Source organism: Neovison vison, chromosome 12, assembly GCF_020171115.1.
Source record: "Neovison vison isolate M4711 chromosome 12, ASM_NN_V1, whole genome shotgun sequence".
Lineage (NCBI taxonomy): Eukaryota > Metazoa > Chordata > Mammalia > Carnivora > Mustelidae > Neogale > Neogale vison.
Genome location: NC_058102.1, coordinates 114,230,829 through 114,249,120, shown reverse-complemented (window position 1 = coordinate 114,249,120; position 18,292 = coordinate 114,230,829). Strand labels below are relative to the sequence as shown.

At 44.7% G+C, this 18,292-nt stretch overlaps 1 protein-coding gene across 1 annotated transcript in view; it reads left to right on the top strand.

Moving 5' to 3' along the window:
- CCNY (cyclin Y) overlaps positions 1–16,924 on the top strand; it is a 223,319-nt gene extending 206,395 nt beyond the window's left edge. Inside the window, exons 8-10 of the mRNA XM_044228613.1 lie at positions 1,313–1,479; positions 10,461–10,623; positions 14,573–16,924. Coding sequence (XP_044084548.1) covers positions 1,313–1,479; positions 10,461–10,623; positions 14,573–14,689 — 447 coding nt within the window. The 3' untranslated portion in view covers positions 14,690–16,924. The remainder of the gene's footprint in view (positions 1–1,312; positions 1,480–10,460; positions 10,624–14,572) is intronic.
- Positions 16,925–18,292: the final 1,368 nt, after the last annotated feature.

The window sequence follows — 18,292 nt, the reverse complement described above, 5'->3', positions numbered from 1 at the left end:
AGAAGTATAAAACATGCTGATAAATAGAAGGGAAACTTCAAGAGAAATCCTTACCTTGTGACCCAAAGTAAGCAAAGCACTTTGTGGGTATTTCTAATATCTGTCTTCAAGCTAAATTTTGCCAGTTTATAAATCTTATGTTACTGGGTTTCATTTTCCAACTTCAGCTAAAATTATTTCATTTAGAAATAAAATCAAAACCACAGTGAAATACCTAATTCACACACATTAGGATGACTGTTACTTTAACAAAAAAACAAAAACAGAAAACAGAAAATAAAATAACTGGTGTTAGCAAGGATATGAAGAGATTGAACCCTGTGTATTGCTGTTGGGACTGTTAAGTGGCCTAGGTACTATGGAAAAATAGTATGGTGGTTCCTTAAAAAATTAAACATAGAATTATATGATCCAGCAGTTTTCCTTCTCCGTCTGTACCCCAAAGAATCAAAAGCAGATACTCAAACAGGCACTTGTACACCAGTTATTCTCAATAACCAAAAGATGGAAATAACTCAAATGTCCATTGATGGAAAAATGGATAAACAAAATGTGATATATACAGGCAGTGGATTATTATTCAGCTTTGAAAGGGAAAGAAATTTTTAATATATGCTACATACTTTGATGAACCTTGAGGACATGCTAAATGAGAAAAGCCAGAACAAAAAGACAAATATTGAATGATTCCTAGAGTAGACAAATTCCTGGAGACAGAGGTTGGGGGAAAGGGATCAGGGAGTTGTTCAGGATAGTGAGAAGGCTCTGCAGACAGAGATGGCGGTGACTTTACAACAATGTGCATGTACTTACTGCTGCAAAACTGTACACTTAAAAATGGCCAAATGGTAAATGTTATGTATATTTTACCACAATAATAAAAAGTAGGTTTATTGATGGCTGTGTGTAAATTAATAATTACCTCAAAATAAGAACTTTAGAGAATAGAGAAGAATCACTTTGCTCCTTTGACAGTGTTTGTTGAAATTTGTACAATTGTGTGTTGAATCTGTATTGATACTGTAGTTGATGTGATATGAGTGAGAAATTAACCTGTGGTATCTGGAATTTGTGCTTGCCTCAGTCTTTTGTGATCCAGCTACATCCACACTGTTCAGTTATGGATGGTGTCCCTTTCCCATCACACTAGCTGAGCCCTCTGACTTTTTCAAAATAGGTATGGTCAGGGGAAAAATCCCTGCTTAAAGTAGCTGTTGAAATGGAGTCAGGCGGTTTTAGAATTTATGTATGCTAGCATGTAGGACAAAAACAAGTCAAGTCCTTTAGCCCTGGCCTTTTCATGTCTTCCCAGGTATACCTTGAAAGACTTTTAACATATGCAGAGATAGACATCTGTCCGGCCAACTGGAAGCGGATTGTTCTAGGGGCGATCCTGCTGGCCTCCAAGGTTTGGGATGACCAGGCTGTGTGGAATGTGGACTACTGTCAGATCCTGAAAGACATCACGGTGGAGGACATGTGAGTGTGTGTGCTGGTATGGGGGCGAGGGGAGGTACTGTTTGGGAAGGAACCGTGTCCCTCTAAATGGTCTGTGTGGTAAAGAGGGAATGAATTTGACCGAAGGTCAAAATTCGTGAGTGGGTACAGCAAGGACACAACTGTGGAACATTACATGCAAACACGTGTACTACTCTGCGTTAGGATCATGAACAGGTACTGGTTACACTTTTTTTGATTTTGTGAAACTAGTTACTGAGACTATATTGTGGACAGACATTCCTTTACCTTCATCAGAAAGGTATAGACTAATGCTGTCACCAGACTATGATGGCTTCCATTATGGCTCTGTACCTCACTGCAGACTCATAACAATGTCCCACACCAGTCTTTTGTGGGCAGCAGCATCCCCAAAAAGCAGAAGAGCTAAAATAGTATGTTTCTGTTTCATTTCGGAGAGAACTCGCAAGTTCAGTTGCTCATTCTGTCCATGGGTCCTCTCATGGGTCTCATCAGGGCTGTGTGTTCTCCCCCAGCTGGTCTCAGAGCCTCAGCTCAGTGGAGGCGCCATAAGCTTGAGGGGCAAAGGGGGTCCATCCCCATAGCTCTCAGGGTGATCTTGGGATTTCTCAGGTGGTTCAGTCCTTAGATTTAGGTGAGGATTGTTAACCAGAGACCTGCAGGCCTATTGTCTGTGACGTCTAGTGTCTGGGAATACAGGAAGTAGGTTTAGAGCCTCTTAGGACAAAGGAGCTGTTTTGGAAAACAATCAGGATAAACTATCTACAGTTCCATATGGTTTTTAGTACTTCTGACACTATTCTTGCTAAAATTTTTCTAATATTGTTTGTTACAGCTTCCTTGAGGAAGCTTTAGTCTGGAGGAGCTTCCCAGCCGTGTCTCAGTCCACCTCTGTGTTCCTGGACCCAGTAATCCTGGGAATGTGGGATCCTTACAGTGCCTGTGCAGGCTGCTGGTGGAGGTGTCATGTGGGCACCCTGGGTTCTTCACTAGCCTAAGGCCCTCCTTGCCTCTGGTTACTGATTAGATGGGACCCCGTTTGGGGGGTACCCTGTGAGGCACACTAGTTTGTGTTCTTGGGTCTTTTGTTACAGAGCCTATTTCTGCTGTAGACCTATAAAAGTCCTTCCTGTGTCTCTAATTCTTTATTATAAAAAAGGAGGACAAGTGTAAAGAAGTTTTTGATAGTAAGAAAAATTAAATTCTTGATTATATTTCAAAGTGAAAACAACTACTAAAATAATTGTCATCAGGACCACAGAAGAGGATGCAAGGTGGTAAGAGGTTCTGACTCATTTCCTTTATTGGGGGATTACTCCGTCACCTCCGTGATACTGTTTGACACTGAGTTGTGTGCTGTAGGAATGACATCATGGTTGCCCTTTCCTGGTTGTGTTGGTGATATATGTATGCGGGGAACAAAAATTTTCCCTTTTTCCCCCTTTTAGGTTCTTTTAGGTCTAATAATTAAATTGACATAAGACCAACAGGAGAAAAACAAATTTAATTTTGTACATATGGGAGCCCCATAAAAATATGAGACTGAAAGCCACTCAGGCGAGTGAGGCTTAAATGCCATCTGAGCTCAGGAATGGGGTAGAGGCCTAGGGTTTCAAAGGGGACAGGGGCAATTCAGAGGAAGATAAAAAGAGCAGATGCTTGGTAATCTGATGTTTGCTCTACCATGCAGGTCTTTCACATGGTGGGGGGCAACCTCAGTAAGGGAGGGTGAGCAGTCTGCCTTTCTCTCCCAGAGCAAAAGAGTGGGAAGGGAGGAGCCAGAAGGAGCACCTACATACTTGATGTGTTCTTGGACAAGTCAGTTCTAACAGTGAGAAATGAAAGTTACAGATCTAGAAATCTGTTCCCCGATGCTGTTGTGTTTTTAGGCACACTTGGAGAAAGCGTTTATGTATTGTAAGGGAATACATAGACCAGCATGAAGCCCAGTGGCCCGCTGAGCGCTGCAGCAGATAGCCAGTGTTATGGGCCGAATTGTGTTCTCTCAGAATTCCTGTGTTGAAGCCTAAGGCCCACTGCCTCAGAATGTAACTTTGTATGGAGCTAAGGCGGTAAAGAGGTAATTGATTTAAAACAGGGTCAGGAGGGCAGGCCCTAATCCAGTAGACTGGGACACCACACAGGCAGAGGGACAGCCATACGAGGACACAGAGAGAAGATGGCCATCTGCAGGCCAAGAGAGAGGCTTCAGAAGAATACATTGCTGTTGGCACCCCCATCTTGGACTTCCAGCCTCCAGAATTGTGAGAAGATCAGTTAATGCTGTTTAAACCCCCAGTCTGCAGTAGTGTGTTATGGCACCCCCTTGCTGGCTGACACAGACTTGATTCTGGCAAGTGGGGTGCTGCTCTGACAGTTACCTAGAGATGTGGAGGTGGCATTGCAGCTAGCTAATGGATAGTAGCTTCCAGAATTTTGAGGCACATGTTAGGAAAATCCTAGATTATCTTGAAGAGCTGGTTGGGAGAGAGATGGTTGAGAAAGCTGATTCTGACGAGGACTCAGAAAGCAGAGAGCTTTAGAGGAAGCTTCTCGCAATCTTAGAGATAGAAATGTACTGCAAACAGAATGTTGTAGAAATAGGACTGTTAAAGGTGCTTCTGGAGTGAGGTGTCAGAAATGAGAGGCTGCTGCTGGGCACTGTTCCAAGGGCAGTACCTGCTACACGGTGGCAAAGAACTTGGCCAAGTTGTGTTCTAGTGCTTGTGTAAGGTGGGATATTCGAGAATGAACTCAACTTGGCCAAGGAGATTTCTAAGCAGAGTGTTTAGAAACCGTGCCTGGTTTCTCCTTGCTGCGTCCAATAAAATCTGAGGAGAGAGAAATTGAAGAAGGAGTTGTTAAACAAGAAGGGACCAGATGTTGGAGATTTGGAAGAACTCAAATTTTCCAACCTCTGCTTATCCCTATTGCAAAAAATGAGAAAGTGTGCTCTGGAGAGAACAGTGATGGTGTGGCCGTACAGTATTTGCTCAAGAGATTACGAGTGTGGCTTGGTGTTCCAGTCAGTCATCCCAGTGGAAGTGCTCCCAGTTTAAACTGAAGGGGACAAAACAGGACAAAATGAAGGAAGGCTGTCGAACTTCAGGATTCTCCAGAAGACCTGTCTACTCTGACGTGTTATCCTTAAAAAGGGAAAATGACCATGGAGGCAGTTTGCATGAGCAGGGCTGCTTTTGCCACCATGGGCACAGCAGGTCCAGGTCTTTGGGGGCTGAGGCTGCTTCCCCCTCAGCTAGGATGTGGAACTGCTGCCCTTGGCTAAGAGAGCCCAGCAGCAGGGCTCTCCTCTCACTGGGCTGGATGCTAGAGCATCAGCCAAAGATTATTCTCAAGCCTGAAATTCAAATGCATTTGCCTTGCTAGATTTCAGACTGGCTTGAGACCCAAGAACCCTTTCTACTTTTTGATTGCTCCCTTTTGTAATGGGAACGTCTGTCTATGGCTGTGTGACCATTGTACTTCGGAAGCAGATAACTTCCACAGTGAGGAAGCTTCACAGGTTCACACCTGGAGAGGAATTTTGCCTCAGGATGAATTAGACCTTTAGTCTCAACCATACCTGATTTAGTTGAGATTTTTGAACTTGGAGTTGATGCTGGAATGGTTTAAGACCTTTGGGCTGTTGGGAGGGGGTGTATGTTTTCTGCATGTGAGGTGGATGTGAATTTTGAGGGGCTAGAAGATAGAGTGTCAAGGGCTGAGTAGCATCTCCCTCAAATGCATGTGTGAAGTCCTAACCCCTAGTACCTCAACATGTAACCGTATTTGGAGATCAGGTGTTTCAAGAAGTAATTAAGTCAAAATGAGGTCATTAGAATAGACCTTAATCAAATATGATGTGTCCTAAACAAGAGATTAGGTTATAGGCAGCAGACAGGACAGTCTTGGGGTATTTTGCTACACTAGCAAACTAACACATCCAGTAAACTTTATTCAGAAGGAATGAGATCTGATGTGTTCACAAGCCATACAGGGGGTTGTGTGGCTGAACCATGCTTGTGGAGGGGGCTTTAAGTTACTTTGTAGCATCTGTACAGAATCCTAGATTTCCTGTTCGAATATTAAAAAATGAGTGCTTGATTTCAGTCTCTTTCAGTCAAACCATATGAACTTGGGGGCAGCAGTGGCTGCGAAGTACCCGGGCTGGGGAGAGGGAGTAGTGTGGGACATCGCTGGAAACTAGGGGCTCTGGCACTTGGCTCTGTGTTAGTCTCATGTCAGTAGCAAGAGTTCGTTTCCTGGCAGAGGCACCCTGAGCTTTCCCTTGGGGCTTCTTAGTGGGGAGACGACTCCCAAGTTTCAGATGGGAAGCTTTATAAAAATGTGCGTTTTGGTGCTGTTTCCAGGCGTCTGTACTTCTGTCTCCTTCTGCACCCTTCTTTGTGGCCTTGCCTGTGTCCTAGCGTCCTGATGTGACCTTCCTGATATTTCTGAGCCCAGGTTCGTTTCCAGCTAAAGAATCATCCAACATTGAAGGACCTGGACTTGGAGTCCTTTCCACCTTCAGACAGTGGGGTTCTGGCTTGGAAGGCAGCTGATTGTGTGTGCAAATGGCTGGGAACGCAGATTGAAGAACATTTTAAGAAGTGTCACTGAAACTTGCAGGTAGACCGTTGGGGCCACCAGCGTCAGTCAGTCAGACTTCAGATTCAGGCTGACGTGTGGCAAGATAGGGCCATGGGCCAGTCTTTGTTTCTTTCTGTCTTGCCAACAGTAAGTGGTCACACCACCACATGTCAGCTCTGAGCACCTAATGACAGTTTCTATGCATGGGAAAGGGAGCATGAACTTTGACAGGCAGAAATGCTGTTAAAAGGAATTAAACTGTGGGGTTGGTTTGTTTTTGTTTTGCAGTAACCTTGGAAAAGTCATTTTCAAATATAAACAAGGAATCTGAAATAAGGAGAAATCAGGCAATGTAATGCCCCCAGCTTTGTTTTTCTTTTTCAACATTTCCTTGGTGATTCGGGGTCTTTCCTGGTTCCAGACAAGTTGTAGATTGTTTGTTCCAGCACTTTGAAAAATGCCAAATGATACTTTGATTGGAATGGCATTGAAAGTATAGATTGCTCTGGGCAGCATAGACATTTTAACAGTGTTTATTCTTCCGATCCATGAGCATGGATTGTTTTTCCATCTTTTTGTGTCTTCTTTAGTTTCTTTGATGAGTGTTCTGTAGTTCCTTGAGTATAGATCTTTTACCTCATTGGTTAGGTTTATTCCAAGGTATCTTATGGTTTTTGGAGCTATTATAAAAATGAAATCAATTCTCTAATTTTCCCTTTCTACAGTTTCATTGTTAGTGTATAATAAAGCAACTGATTTCTTTGCATCAAATTTGTATCCTGCCACGTTACTGAATTACTATATGAGTTCTGGGAGTTTGGAGGTGGAGTCTTTTGGGTTTTCCATATAAAGTATCATGTCATCTGTGAAGAGGGAGAGTTTGACTTCTTTGCCAATCTGAATACCTTTTATTTCTTTTTGTTGCCTGATTGCTGTTGTTAGGACTTATAGTACTATGTTGGACAACAGTGGATAGAGTGGGCATCCTTTTTGTGTTCCCGATCTCAATGGGAAGGCTCCAAGAGACTGGTTTCAGTGCTGCATAGCATATAGACACAACAAAAACCTCCCACCCTCAATGGTGTAGGGTGCCTGGTCTTTGGTTTTCAGTTTTAATTGTGGTAAAATATGCATGGCATAAAATTGATTATTTTAGCCATTTTTAAGTGTACAGTTATGTGGCATTAAGTGCATTCAGATTCTTGTGCAATGATCACCAACCAGAAACTGTGTGCCCAGTAAATAATAGGTCCCCACATCCCCCTCCCCCTGGCCATCATTCTGCTTTGTCTCTGAATGTCACTACCCTGGATGCCTCACAGAAGTGAACTTGCCCAGTATTGTCTCTTTGTGACTGGCTTATTTCACTTAGCATGGTGTCCTCAGGGGTCATCTGTGTAGCAGCACATACTGGAATTTTCTTCCTTTTTAAGGTAAAAAATATTACAGTCCTTATACATATTCTGTTTTGTTTATCCATTCACCCATTGCTGGACACCTGGACACTTGTACTGCTTCTGCCCCTTGGCTGCTGTGAATAACGCTGCTGGGAGCACGGGTGCATGGATCTCTCCTGGAGTCCTTGCTTCCACTTCTTTGCGTCTGTGCCCAGAAGTGGGATTGCCAGGCTGTTAGTGGCTGGTTTTGTAAAGTGAACCCGTTTTTCTAGAAAAGCAGATAGATGGTAAATGTTTAGATGATAAAAACAACTCTCCTTACTCCATTTTAGAGGCCCCTTCACAAGTTGTGAATTGTGCTAATTCAGTTGGGTTTCTTTACAGTTTTGATTTAATATAACATGTGTTTCTGAATATATTTGTTTACAGTTTAGTTCTTATAAATTTTTAATCGGAACGTTTTTCTCCTGATTATGCTGTTGAGGGCAGTAATTCCATCAAGCCTATTCTCTCTGCGTCACTGTTAGTATTTCTTGTGATTTGTCATGCAGCAAGCTGTCACATGTCCCTGGAAGCTGTCCCACTGCAGTTTGGGAATTCAGACTTCGGGAATTACTTTTGTTTGCTCTATCTTGCCTTAGTTAGAAAGCACAGCAGCTCTAAGGCCCCTGTTTCCCTCAGAGCTTAAAAAAGAAACCCTCGAAGAAAGACTATTTTTTCCCAAGGAACCTTGAGGAAAATGCCACCTTGTTCCAAAAGAGAGTCCTCTTGACTTTAGTCAGAGAGTATCCCCTCAACAAGAGTCGCTCTACCTCGCTACCCTCTGGGCCAGGAGTAACAGACTAGCTCTCGGAAAAAGGCGAGTTTTTCTTAGCCTCCAGAGAGTAAGAGCTGCAGTAGCGCCTTTGGCCACCAGTGGGCAGTCTGTCCCCGGGCCGCCCCACAGTCCCCCAGGGAGAGCGCCTTCTAACCCATTTGTTTTGGCACCTCTGGCCTTAGCAGTATTTTTACACTCTTGTTTCATTAAAATCTTAGCTGAGTTCCAGTATTTTGCAGGATGATCTCTTGTTAAATTTCATTTAAAGGAAGCATAAATAAAAAATATTTAAAGTAAAAATTTTCCTAAATAAGTCAAAATAATTTAGACTCTTTAAAAGACTAAAATTTAGCACGATAAGCCCATTTGGAGGTCACCTCCATTCACTAGACTGTATAGAAACGACAAATCATGGTGTTTCTCTGATGAAAAGACCTGAACGTGACTTCTCAGTCCTCCAGACTGAGGACCACGAACCTTCTATACCAACTCCCATTTGCCCAGTATCTTCTCTGTCTGACCAGTCTTGCTCAGATCCCAGCCTGCCTTCCCCACCACCTCGGTGCTCCTGTCCCTTGCTGTCATAACAGCACAAGACTAGGACAGAGTCCTTTCAGTCTCTGACGGCTTAGTGAGGTCACTCACTGGGGGTAGACAGACGCGTTCTTGGGTACACCATGGGGACAGGATGGTGCTGAGTTAGTCTGAGGCTATAAAACATCAGGTGCCTGCATCCGGGATCTGGAACTTGGGCTTGGTGTTCAGTGGAGCCCATGGAGAGCGGTCTGGGATAGTTGGGGTGAGGCCTAGCACTTGGGACAGGATTTGTCAGCCTTCAGATTCACTTATAGGAGATGGCAATCCGGTCTCCTGCCAGAAATCCTCTGCCCCAACCCTTGTTCCTCTCCACTAGAGCTCTGTGTTTCCACACTCAGTTCACCTCTTACTTCTCTGGGAAGCCTTCCTCCATCCCTCCAACCAAGCTGAGCTTGGCCTGCTCCATTCAGTAAGGGTAATTATCGAACACTATCTGTATATCAGGAACTGTGATAGGGCCAGGTGGCCCGGTTTCTGGCTAGGAGGATACAGGCAGGGACACTGAGTTAAGGTGACGCTTGCGGTAGAGTCTGATAAAGGACAGAAGTTGAGGGCTGTGTAGTGTGCTTGGGAGCACAGGGTGTTTCAAGGGGGAGACAATGCTGAAACTGTGTGCCCGACCTGGGACCAGTGCTCAACAAACTGAGCCATCGCTGAGGACTTTTCTCCCTGCAGGTACTAACTGTTAAGAAATGAACCTGATCTAAAAGATAATTGACATGGGGAAGGTCTCCAAATAGAAGTTTTAAAATTTATTCTGGCTACCCATCATTCATTTCCATCATACTATAAATGGGTTGGCCAGTTGGATCAGATGGAGCCAGTGTTGGCTCCTTTATTGACCAGTGTCTGGGGGTGAGTGGTTCTAGAAGTTTGGGCTGAGACCAGCCGGGTCAGCATCCCAAGGGAGCTTGTTAGAAAGACACGTTCTTAGGCCCACCCCAGCCCTGCTGAACCAGGCCCTGGGGTGGGCTCCTCAGTCCATGTTGACAAGCCCTCTGCGGGATTAGATGTGTGCTCAGGTGTGGGAATTACTGCTCTCATTCTTCAGAGTTGGTGGGTTCCCTTTCTGTGAGTCATTCTCCCACACCCTGCCTTGCCTGGGGAGGCCCCTACCGCACTTCCTCCACTCTTCTCCCAGGGAAGGGCCACTGAGGAAAGACGGGCCTCTAGGGGTAACAGAGGCTTTTCCCCTGGGCTCCTGTCTTGGCCCCTTGCCAGACTCCACTTGGCCCCTCTTGACTGCTTCATCTGCCCCACGTTTGGTGGATCGTGCTGGGGTTTGAAGCCAGAGCTGCTGTGCGTGCGGTTGGGGCTCTGTGAGATGCATCACCTCCAGCACTTGCTGGTGGTCCCCCCGGCTAATCAGGCCTCATCCTTCTGGGCACTTGATCATTTGGCTTTTAACACCTACTTGGTGGCTAAACTGCAACTCTGGTGTCCAGCCAGGCAGTTACTTGGATGGCTTTCCTCTCTGGAGGTCACGGTTTCCTCCAGTCTGGTCTCTAGCACCTTGCCGTGGTGGGCCACGCAGCCTGGTAGGGCAGCTAAACATGAGCTCTTGCTGTCTTTGCTTGCAGGAATGAGCTGGAGCGACAGTTTCTTGAATTGCTGCAGTTCAACATCAACGTTCCTTCCAGTGTTTATGCCAAGTATTATTTTGATCTTCGTTCTCTGGCAGAAGCAAACAACCTGAGCTTTCCCTTGGAGCCCCTGAGCAGGGAGAGGGCTCACAAGCTCGAGGTAAGAGGCTTTCACATACTGGTTTGTGAAGCCCTATTGCAGAAGCCTCATCTGGGTTTCCCAGAAGTGGGAGGTCACCGTGCTGATTTCTTCCACTGTGTGTTTTAGGAAATACAGACAGGTTACCCTGGATTTAGAGTTGGTGAGGTCATTTAGTTGATTATAATTCATCCAATCATAGTTTTAATAATGTGCATCATTTCTACTCTTCAAATGTTAAAAAAAAAAGACCTGGTTTTTAAAAAGATATGCTCAGAAAAAAGTATTTCTCGACATGCACTGTTACAAGGAAAAAGATACCAGATGACCCTAATGATTGGGAATCCCAAAAGGTTATATTCTGCTTTTTTATTTTTATTTTTTTTTAGTAACATATAAGTATTATTTGCTTCAGGGGTACGGGTCTGTGAATCGTCAGGCTTACACAGTTCGCAGCACTCACCATAGCACATGCCCTCCCCAGTGTCCATAATCCAGCCACCCTGTCCCTCCTCCTCCACCCCCCAGCAACCCTCAGTTTGTATATTCTGCTTTTTATTTTTTATTCCTCACAGCCCACTTAGAGCTGGGGCTAGCCCCGTGGGTCTCGGTCTGGATTTGGGGTCATCCGTGTTAAGCTGTGTACCTTCTGTGCTCATGACTTGTGTACATAGCTCAGCTTCATATTTGCACCTAGCACTTCCCATCTGACTTGGTGACTGAATGAAAAGTGGTGGGGTGACCAGGAGGATCACTGGTCCAGAGAACCACTGGTCCAGAGAATCACTGGTCCAGAGAACCCCTTCCTCCAGAGAAGGGGTGCCCAGGCTCTCTGTACTTTCATCCCCAGGCACTGTTGTGGTCGCATCCCATAGACCCTTTGATCAAAGCAGTAGATGGTACAGTCACGTCCCAAGCTTGGTGAGACCCAGGAGGTCTGTGCTGCCTGCCCTATTGTCCGATCTGAGTGACACGTTATCCCCTGATTCTGTACAGGGTCAGGGTGGCTAGCATGCTGGTCTAACAGGGTTAATAGCTGTGAATGAAACAAAGTCTGGAGATACAGGGGAAGAGGTTATTACGGTTTGCAAGCTTAAACAAGCCAAGATTTTAAATAAAATTGTAAAAACTACATAGTATGCCATTCCCAAGAAGAAACTGGAACAGACTGGATATGGCCCACAGTGTTTAAAATAAAAGCCCAGGGAGGTTTTCCAAACTCAGCCACTTTACTATAATTGTGTGCTGGCTGTTAGGAAGCAGCTGCTCAGTTAAATCTCCCATTTCTCTTGAGCGAGAACTGGAAAACCAGACAAGTGTTGTCAGACTCTCACGGGTACACACGTGAAATAGGATTCATTTCACAGTGAGCAGGCGCTGTGTTTGAGCCCGAGTGGCAGGCCCTGGAAGCCCTCATGCCCAGTGGCTGCTGTCCTGCCGAGGGGATGGGCGTGGAGCTCCTGGAAGCAGCCCCTTCGTCTGCCGCTCGTGGCTCTCCGAAGGAGAGCGTCCGGTGTTGCGGGCCAGCCGCACTGCGGGTACACAGGCTGGCTGACACGGGGCTCGCTGGTGCCTGCTGTTAACTCCGGCAGGTTATCTGAGTGGGAAGAGGGGGTGGTCGCCTGCTCCTGGGGCTGTCACACCAAGTGCTCCATCGGCTCACTGGGCTGATGAAGGCCCCTAGTCCTGACAAGAGTGTTCTCCCTCCTCCCGAGAATCGGAGCTTCCTGAGACCCTCCTCTGTGGGAGGATAGTGCTTTTATCTGGAAAAGCACTTGGCATCCCTTTGAAATAATTTTTAAGGAATGGATTTCGTTATTCTCCAGACCCCAGCATCCCTTAGTCCATTTGGTTAGCAAACTTGAACCCCATCGTGGAAAGCAAGGGGGAGTGAGACGTACTCGAAGTGGCCTTTACCTGAAGCTCTGTACTGCTCAGGCGCAGTACACATGGATGATTTGATAGGTGCAAGGGAGAGTGTGGAGGCTGGTGTGTACCAGGAACCAAGGCAAAGTGGTCTTTTCATTAGTCTGGTCATTTCTCTTTGACGTAAGTTAGTATCTCTGTATGAATATGGGAGATAGGGTGAAAGCTCAAGAGTTTACATCGTGAAATCTAGAATAAGATCGTACATTGCTCATTCATCATTATGATATTCCATTCAGACCTTTGTACTGTTCATAAGCTGAGAAACCACACACAGTAATCTCAGAGAGTTTAAATAAACGAAAATAATTTACTTTCAAAAATAGTTGCTCTCCTGTCTGTGAGGGATCTGATTTTCTCTTAAAGTGTGTCACCTGCATTAGTGTGTGAAATGTGTTTCACATGGGGAATTCCCAGTGCTCTAGGCCATCTCCTGCCCTTATTCATCTGTCATTTGGAGGAAGATGTCCTCGACTCCTGTTTCTCTCTTCTAATCCCTGCTCCCAGCTGCCACTGAAGTTGCAGTTCCAAGTGCAGTTATGGATTTCGGAAAATAAATGAGAATCAGTTTTCAGCACCCTGTTCCCTGTACTTCGACCATAGCCTGATACACGCATGCCCCTGTCACGTGCTGTCTTGGTTGGAGCTTACACATCCATTCGGCACCTATTTACTTAGGGTCCCCTGATCCCAGGCATTGGTTACCAGACACCATCGTGAACAAAACTAGCTTTTTGGAGTTTACATTCTGCTGGGAGGACACAGACAGTAAATAGTAAACATAATACTAGTTTATTAAACATAATAATAAACTAGTGTGTTAGGAGGTGAGCACAAAAGCAGCAGTGGGGCGGGGGTTGCCATTGCCAGGAGCCTCACTGAGTCGGCCATGGTTCCTTGAGGACTCTAGCGTGGGATGTCTTAGCTTTGCAGAAACCTCCAGCCTGAGGGAAGAGCTGCTTCGGAACCTACAGTGCTACCAGCTCAGGCTCAGGTGGCAGGGATTGGAGTGGCCGCCACAGAGCGGGGTGGGTGAGGTGGGAGGAAAATGTGGGAGAGGAGATCACAGAGTTAGCTGAAGGGGAAGCAGGGAGGATTATTAGGTGAAGGGAGCTGCTGGAAGGATTATTGTTGTCACTCCAGTGAGAGCCATGATGTTGTGATCAGGGTCTGCTGCTTTTGTGCCTTTGTCTCTTGATGGTGACTTCTTGCCAGGTGTTTTCCTAGCCCCTGCCTCGTCCCTGGCCTATTGCTTGAATTGTATACAAGTTAAAAGACCTCATGTTTGCATCATCGTAAGTAAAGTCAGCCCCACCCCTGGGTTATTTTGACAGAAAGAAAGGTGAATGTGACCAGGACAAGACATCTGGGGTGATGTGAGCTGGCTCCCACTTTGTCATTGATGTGCTCTCAACCTGCACCCAGGAGTAACCCTGAAAGAGCTGTGACTGGGCTCCAACCCCCAGGAAAGGCTGAGCCTTGCTCTTGGCTGAGGGTCTCCCCCCAGAGTCTCACTGTCTTCATCAGGAAAATGAGGGCAGTGTGGATTGTCCTTGCTACACTGGCCCCTCCCGGTTCCTTTCTTCATCGGTTGCCCAGCACGAAGCTGTGGTGCGTTACTACCACCGCACAAGGTGGGTGGGTGCTCCTTGCCCCTTTTGCAGATGAGGATGCGGGACTTAGACAGGCCCGGGTCCCACTCCTGCCAAGTGGTTAGCCAGCATCGAACCTGCGTCTGGTTGAGCCCCAGGCTACACTGTCCTGTAACTGTTGCACATTTTGTGATGATTTTCTCAGACCGTAAGCACTTTGGAGACGGGGCCTGCATCTGTACTTCCTTTGTGGTCCCCATTGTGAGCGGCACAGCTCTGGGCCACAGCGTGAAAACTGCACGGGGTAGGAACTCTTGTCAGTGTTGTCCCCTCGTGTCCTCAGCATCTGGAACCATGCTGGCACCCGGCAGTGGCTGGTGTCCGATGAGTGAGGGCATGGAGGGCACTTAGGGGCTGGCCCTGACCTGAATTGTCTCTCTTTTGCCCCTCAGGCCATCTCTCGCCTCTGCGAGGACAAGTACAAGGACCTGCGTCGACCCACGCGGAAGCGGTCAGCGAGTGCTGACAATCTGACTCTGCCCAGGTGGTCCCCAGCCATCATCTCCTAACCGTCGGGGCCCCGCTGGAGGCCGCACCATCCCTCCGTTTCTCCTTTAGTTTGAGAAAAGACAGACTTGGGGTGGTTTTGGTTTTGTTTTCCTTTCCTTTTCTTTTTTAATTCATAGCTCTGTCAGGCTGCCTTGATGACCGCCTCCAAGCTGTGTGGCCCGCACGCAGCAAGGCCTCCAGGGAAGCGAAATCAGTATTCTGGAAATCCCGTTTCATGCCCTTCCCCATCGTCATTAATAGCACTTCCCTCAAGGAGGAAAAAGACTCTAATCCTGGAGAAGGAAACAAAGGGAAAGGGAAGTCGTGTAGAGGCAGGGAAAAGGGGAAATGGCTCGGCCATTTCTTAAGTCCCCATCTGGTCAGTAGATGAATATGATGGAAAAACCCAGCAGTAGGTAACAAAGTCGGATGTGCATTAAAGACAAGAGTGCGCGCTTATCCACCTCCATCTGGATCAGTATGTTCTGTAAGACTTCTTGCATTCCTTCTAGCTGCTTTTTTGGGATTTGGGGGATTTTTGTTTTGGTTTTGTTTCTGTTTTGGTTTTGGTCCCACAGAGCAGAGAATATAGTTTGTACCCACCATGGCACAGACATCCAAATAAATAGTACTGGTTGTTTCTCTCTGCACTATTCCTGTGAGCTGTCTTCTGAGCTTTCTTCCTCACAAGTGGGATGCGCTTGTTATATTTCTGTATGCCTTTATTTTATACAGTTTTTCTTCAACGGTGGCAAAATTAACTTGACTGTAGTGCTGAACCAAAAGTATCCCTTTCCCTCCTATTCCTCACCCCGAGAAAATTCTAGATCACATGGGTGCTTGTGCCTTCCAATTTATTCACAGTTGTTTTAATTTTTTTTCTCTGACCTGAAGTCATAGTTCCAAATCAGTCAGATTTTGTGGGCTGAAGGAAACCGTGTGCAGTGGAGGGTGTCCTCTGGGTGAAGTTTTTTCTAGAGTGCTAGGTGTCTGCCTGCAGTTACTGTGTAGGAGCCATTTCTCTGTACCCCCTGCCCAGCTCATTCCTCTACTTCCATGTCCATTGTTGCAAGCAATATTCTTCTCAACTTTTATATGTTTACTTTAAATCAAAGTTAGTCTATTTGTATAAAAATTTTTTAAAAATCTAAAATTTAAAAAAAAGGGGGGGTGGGTTATTCCAGTGGGAAGATATTGAAGGGCAAAATGTTACTATTTACTGAGGTATTTTTCACAGGATGATTGAATAAAAAACTCAACTTGCATATTCATTGTGGGTGCTTAGCGAAGTTACACAAAATTCAAACTGTGAAGGTTTATGCTTCATTAATTATGACCGTACTTTTTCATTTTCTGATTATCCCTAATTTCCTTGTGGGCTAGATGAGAATCTTTTGTATCAAGTAAAATAAAAGGGTTAATGATAGAATATCAGAGTAAATTTGATACTAAGTCTAAGAATCTGAGTCAGTGAAGCATATAATGCTTTGGGTTTTTGCGTATTTTCTTGGGTCACAATGACAGGCTTCTAAGTTTTCTCCCTTTTCAAGTCTCTGCGAGGCGAATGGCAGCAGATGCTCTGTGTTTCACCTTCTTCCTCTGTGAATGTGGAGAACTTTGGAATATTAGTCTTGGGTACCCTAACGTCCTACACCTGATCCTCAAACATGCCTGCTTCTGATGAAACATACTTTGGAAACGGAAGAGACTCAGAGAGTTGAAATCCCAGGATCCCCAGGCCAAAAGTGCTAGTCAGGTTTCAGTGAGATTTTTATCATGTGTAAACAACTGGTTGGACCAGAAATATTGCCAAGGTCTTTCTGGCCTAAACTTTCAAAAACCGACAACAGAATCTGAAAAGTTAATTATCCTTCCATTATAATGGTGTTGATATACTCTGTATGGGTACCAAAATCAGCTTCTCTCTTCAAGTAAGAGTCGGATTTAGAACTTTAAATAGAGATCTAAAAATGTAGAAAATATCATTTTATATTCCCTAATCTATATATAGCTTAAAAAGGGACATATTTTCTTAGCTGAATATGAATACCTCTCAAGCATAAATTAGTTCCTCTCATGTAAAGTATCTTATTTTACCGGTCCACTTCAGGAAAGAGGTTCTGCTGCCTTTAAAGCAGAAAGCTTATTTTTATCCCTTTTATTTGAATGAGAGAGATTTGAAAATTGAATTATGTAAATATTTCAATGCATCTGCTATTATTTTGTGGAGTTTATTAAACTACTTTAAAAAATTGTATAGTCTATTTATTGTATGTATGTACATACAGTCTGATAACTTAAAATTTGAAGTGGATTCCGTAAAACCTGACTCAGTCTTGTTTAGACTATTGAATATTGTTTTAGCCTTGTGCACTGGACTCTACCTCTGTATAGGGAAATTTCCCATATTCATTAATAAGTATTGATCTGTATTAATTGGGTTATGTTTCTTGCACTGAGGATTTTTAAAACTCTGCTGTAAGTGTAGATTTTAGTTTTACTTTTGCAGTATGAATCACTTGACACATAGGTAGATACTTTAGGTTTGTTTATTTTATTTTTCTACATGATGATGAAGACTTAAATTTTGTTCTCTGGTTTGTTCTAAGTTTGCCAAAAAGAAACCCGAAGAACACCCAGTATAGTACCTTGGTAAATCCCAGTGACTGTAACTTGTTTGCAAGGTGACTCAGTGCCCTACAATTAAAGCCGGATGGCTATTTGGGATGACATTGTCTTAGTGTAGTTTGTGAATGGACAGTTGTCATTAATGGAGGATGAAGAAAACAACGCATTTTGTTGACTTTAATTTTAGATTAGATTTAAACAACAAATAAAGTCATTGGGACAGTAAGTATATATCCCAGTGAAATTTTTTGATTTGTTTTACTTTTCTTCCCCCCACCACTGGGAAAAGGGAAAGAAGTCAGGGATTTAGAACCAAATTAGAGGGCGAGGTGGGAGAACCTGCCAAGATCCGAGATGTGCTCTGATGCCTTAACGCACTAGGTGAGGCCGGTGTCAGAGCCTCATGCCCGTTGTCCAGCTCTTTCCTGGGCTGGCTCTCCCTACTTCCTTCTCTTGGTCTTCAGCAGGGGCATCTCCATCTTGGGGTTTCCCTTGGTTCTGGGGATTTTGATCCTCAGCAGAACTGCAAAGCAGAATTTTGGGAGTGAGCAATTTTGATCCTATCCGGCTGCTTTTGGTAACCTCTCACCTGGGGCCATATTTTACAGCTTTGAATTTTTTAAACAATAAAATACAATTCCTGGTTCATTGTAGGTACTTAATAAGTGTTAAATAAATAAATGCATAGAACAAATAGTGCCTTCCTGCTGCATTTTTTTGAATACCGTATTGAGATAAAATTCTACAGGTTTTATGGCTGCTGTGTGCGAACCACTTCTTCGCAAGAGCAATGGTAAAGGTGTTCTTAGTCCATTTGAGTCTTGAGCAATTCACAAGAATACTGAACACCTCTTACTAAGATGTTGCATGAGAGAGACCTCTCAAAGTATTTTATGTGGATACTTTTATATTGTCACTTTATATTGATACCTTATTTTATTTCAATAACTTGCTCCCCTTTGACTTCATTGGAGTCAGCATTTCAAGACTGTGTT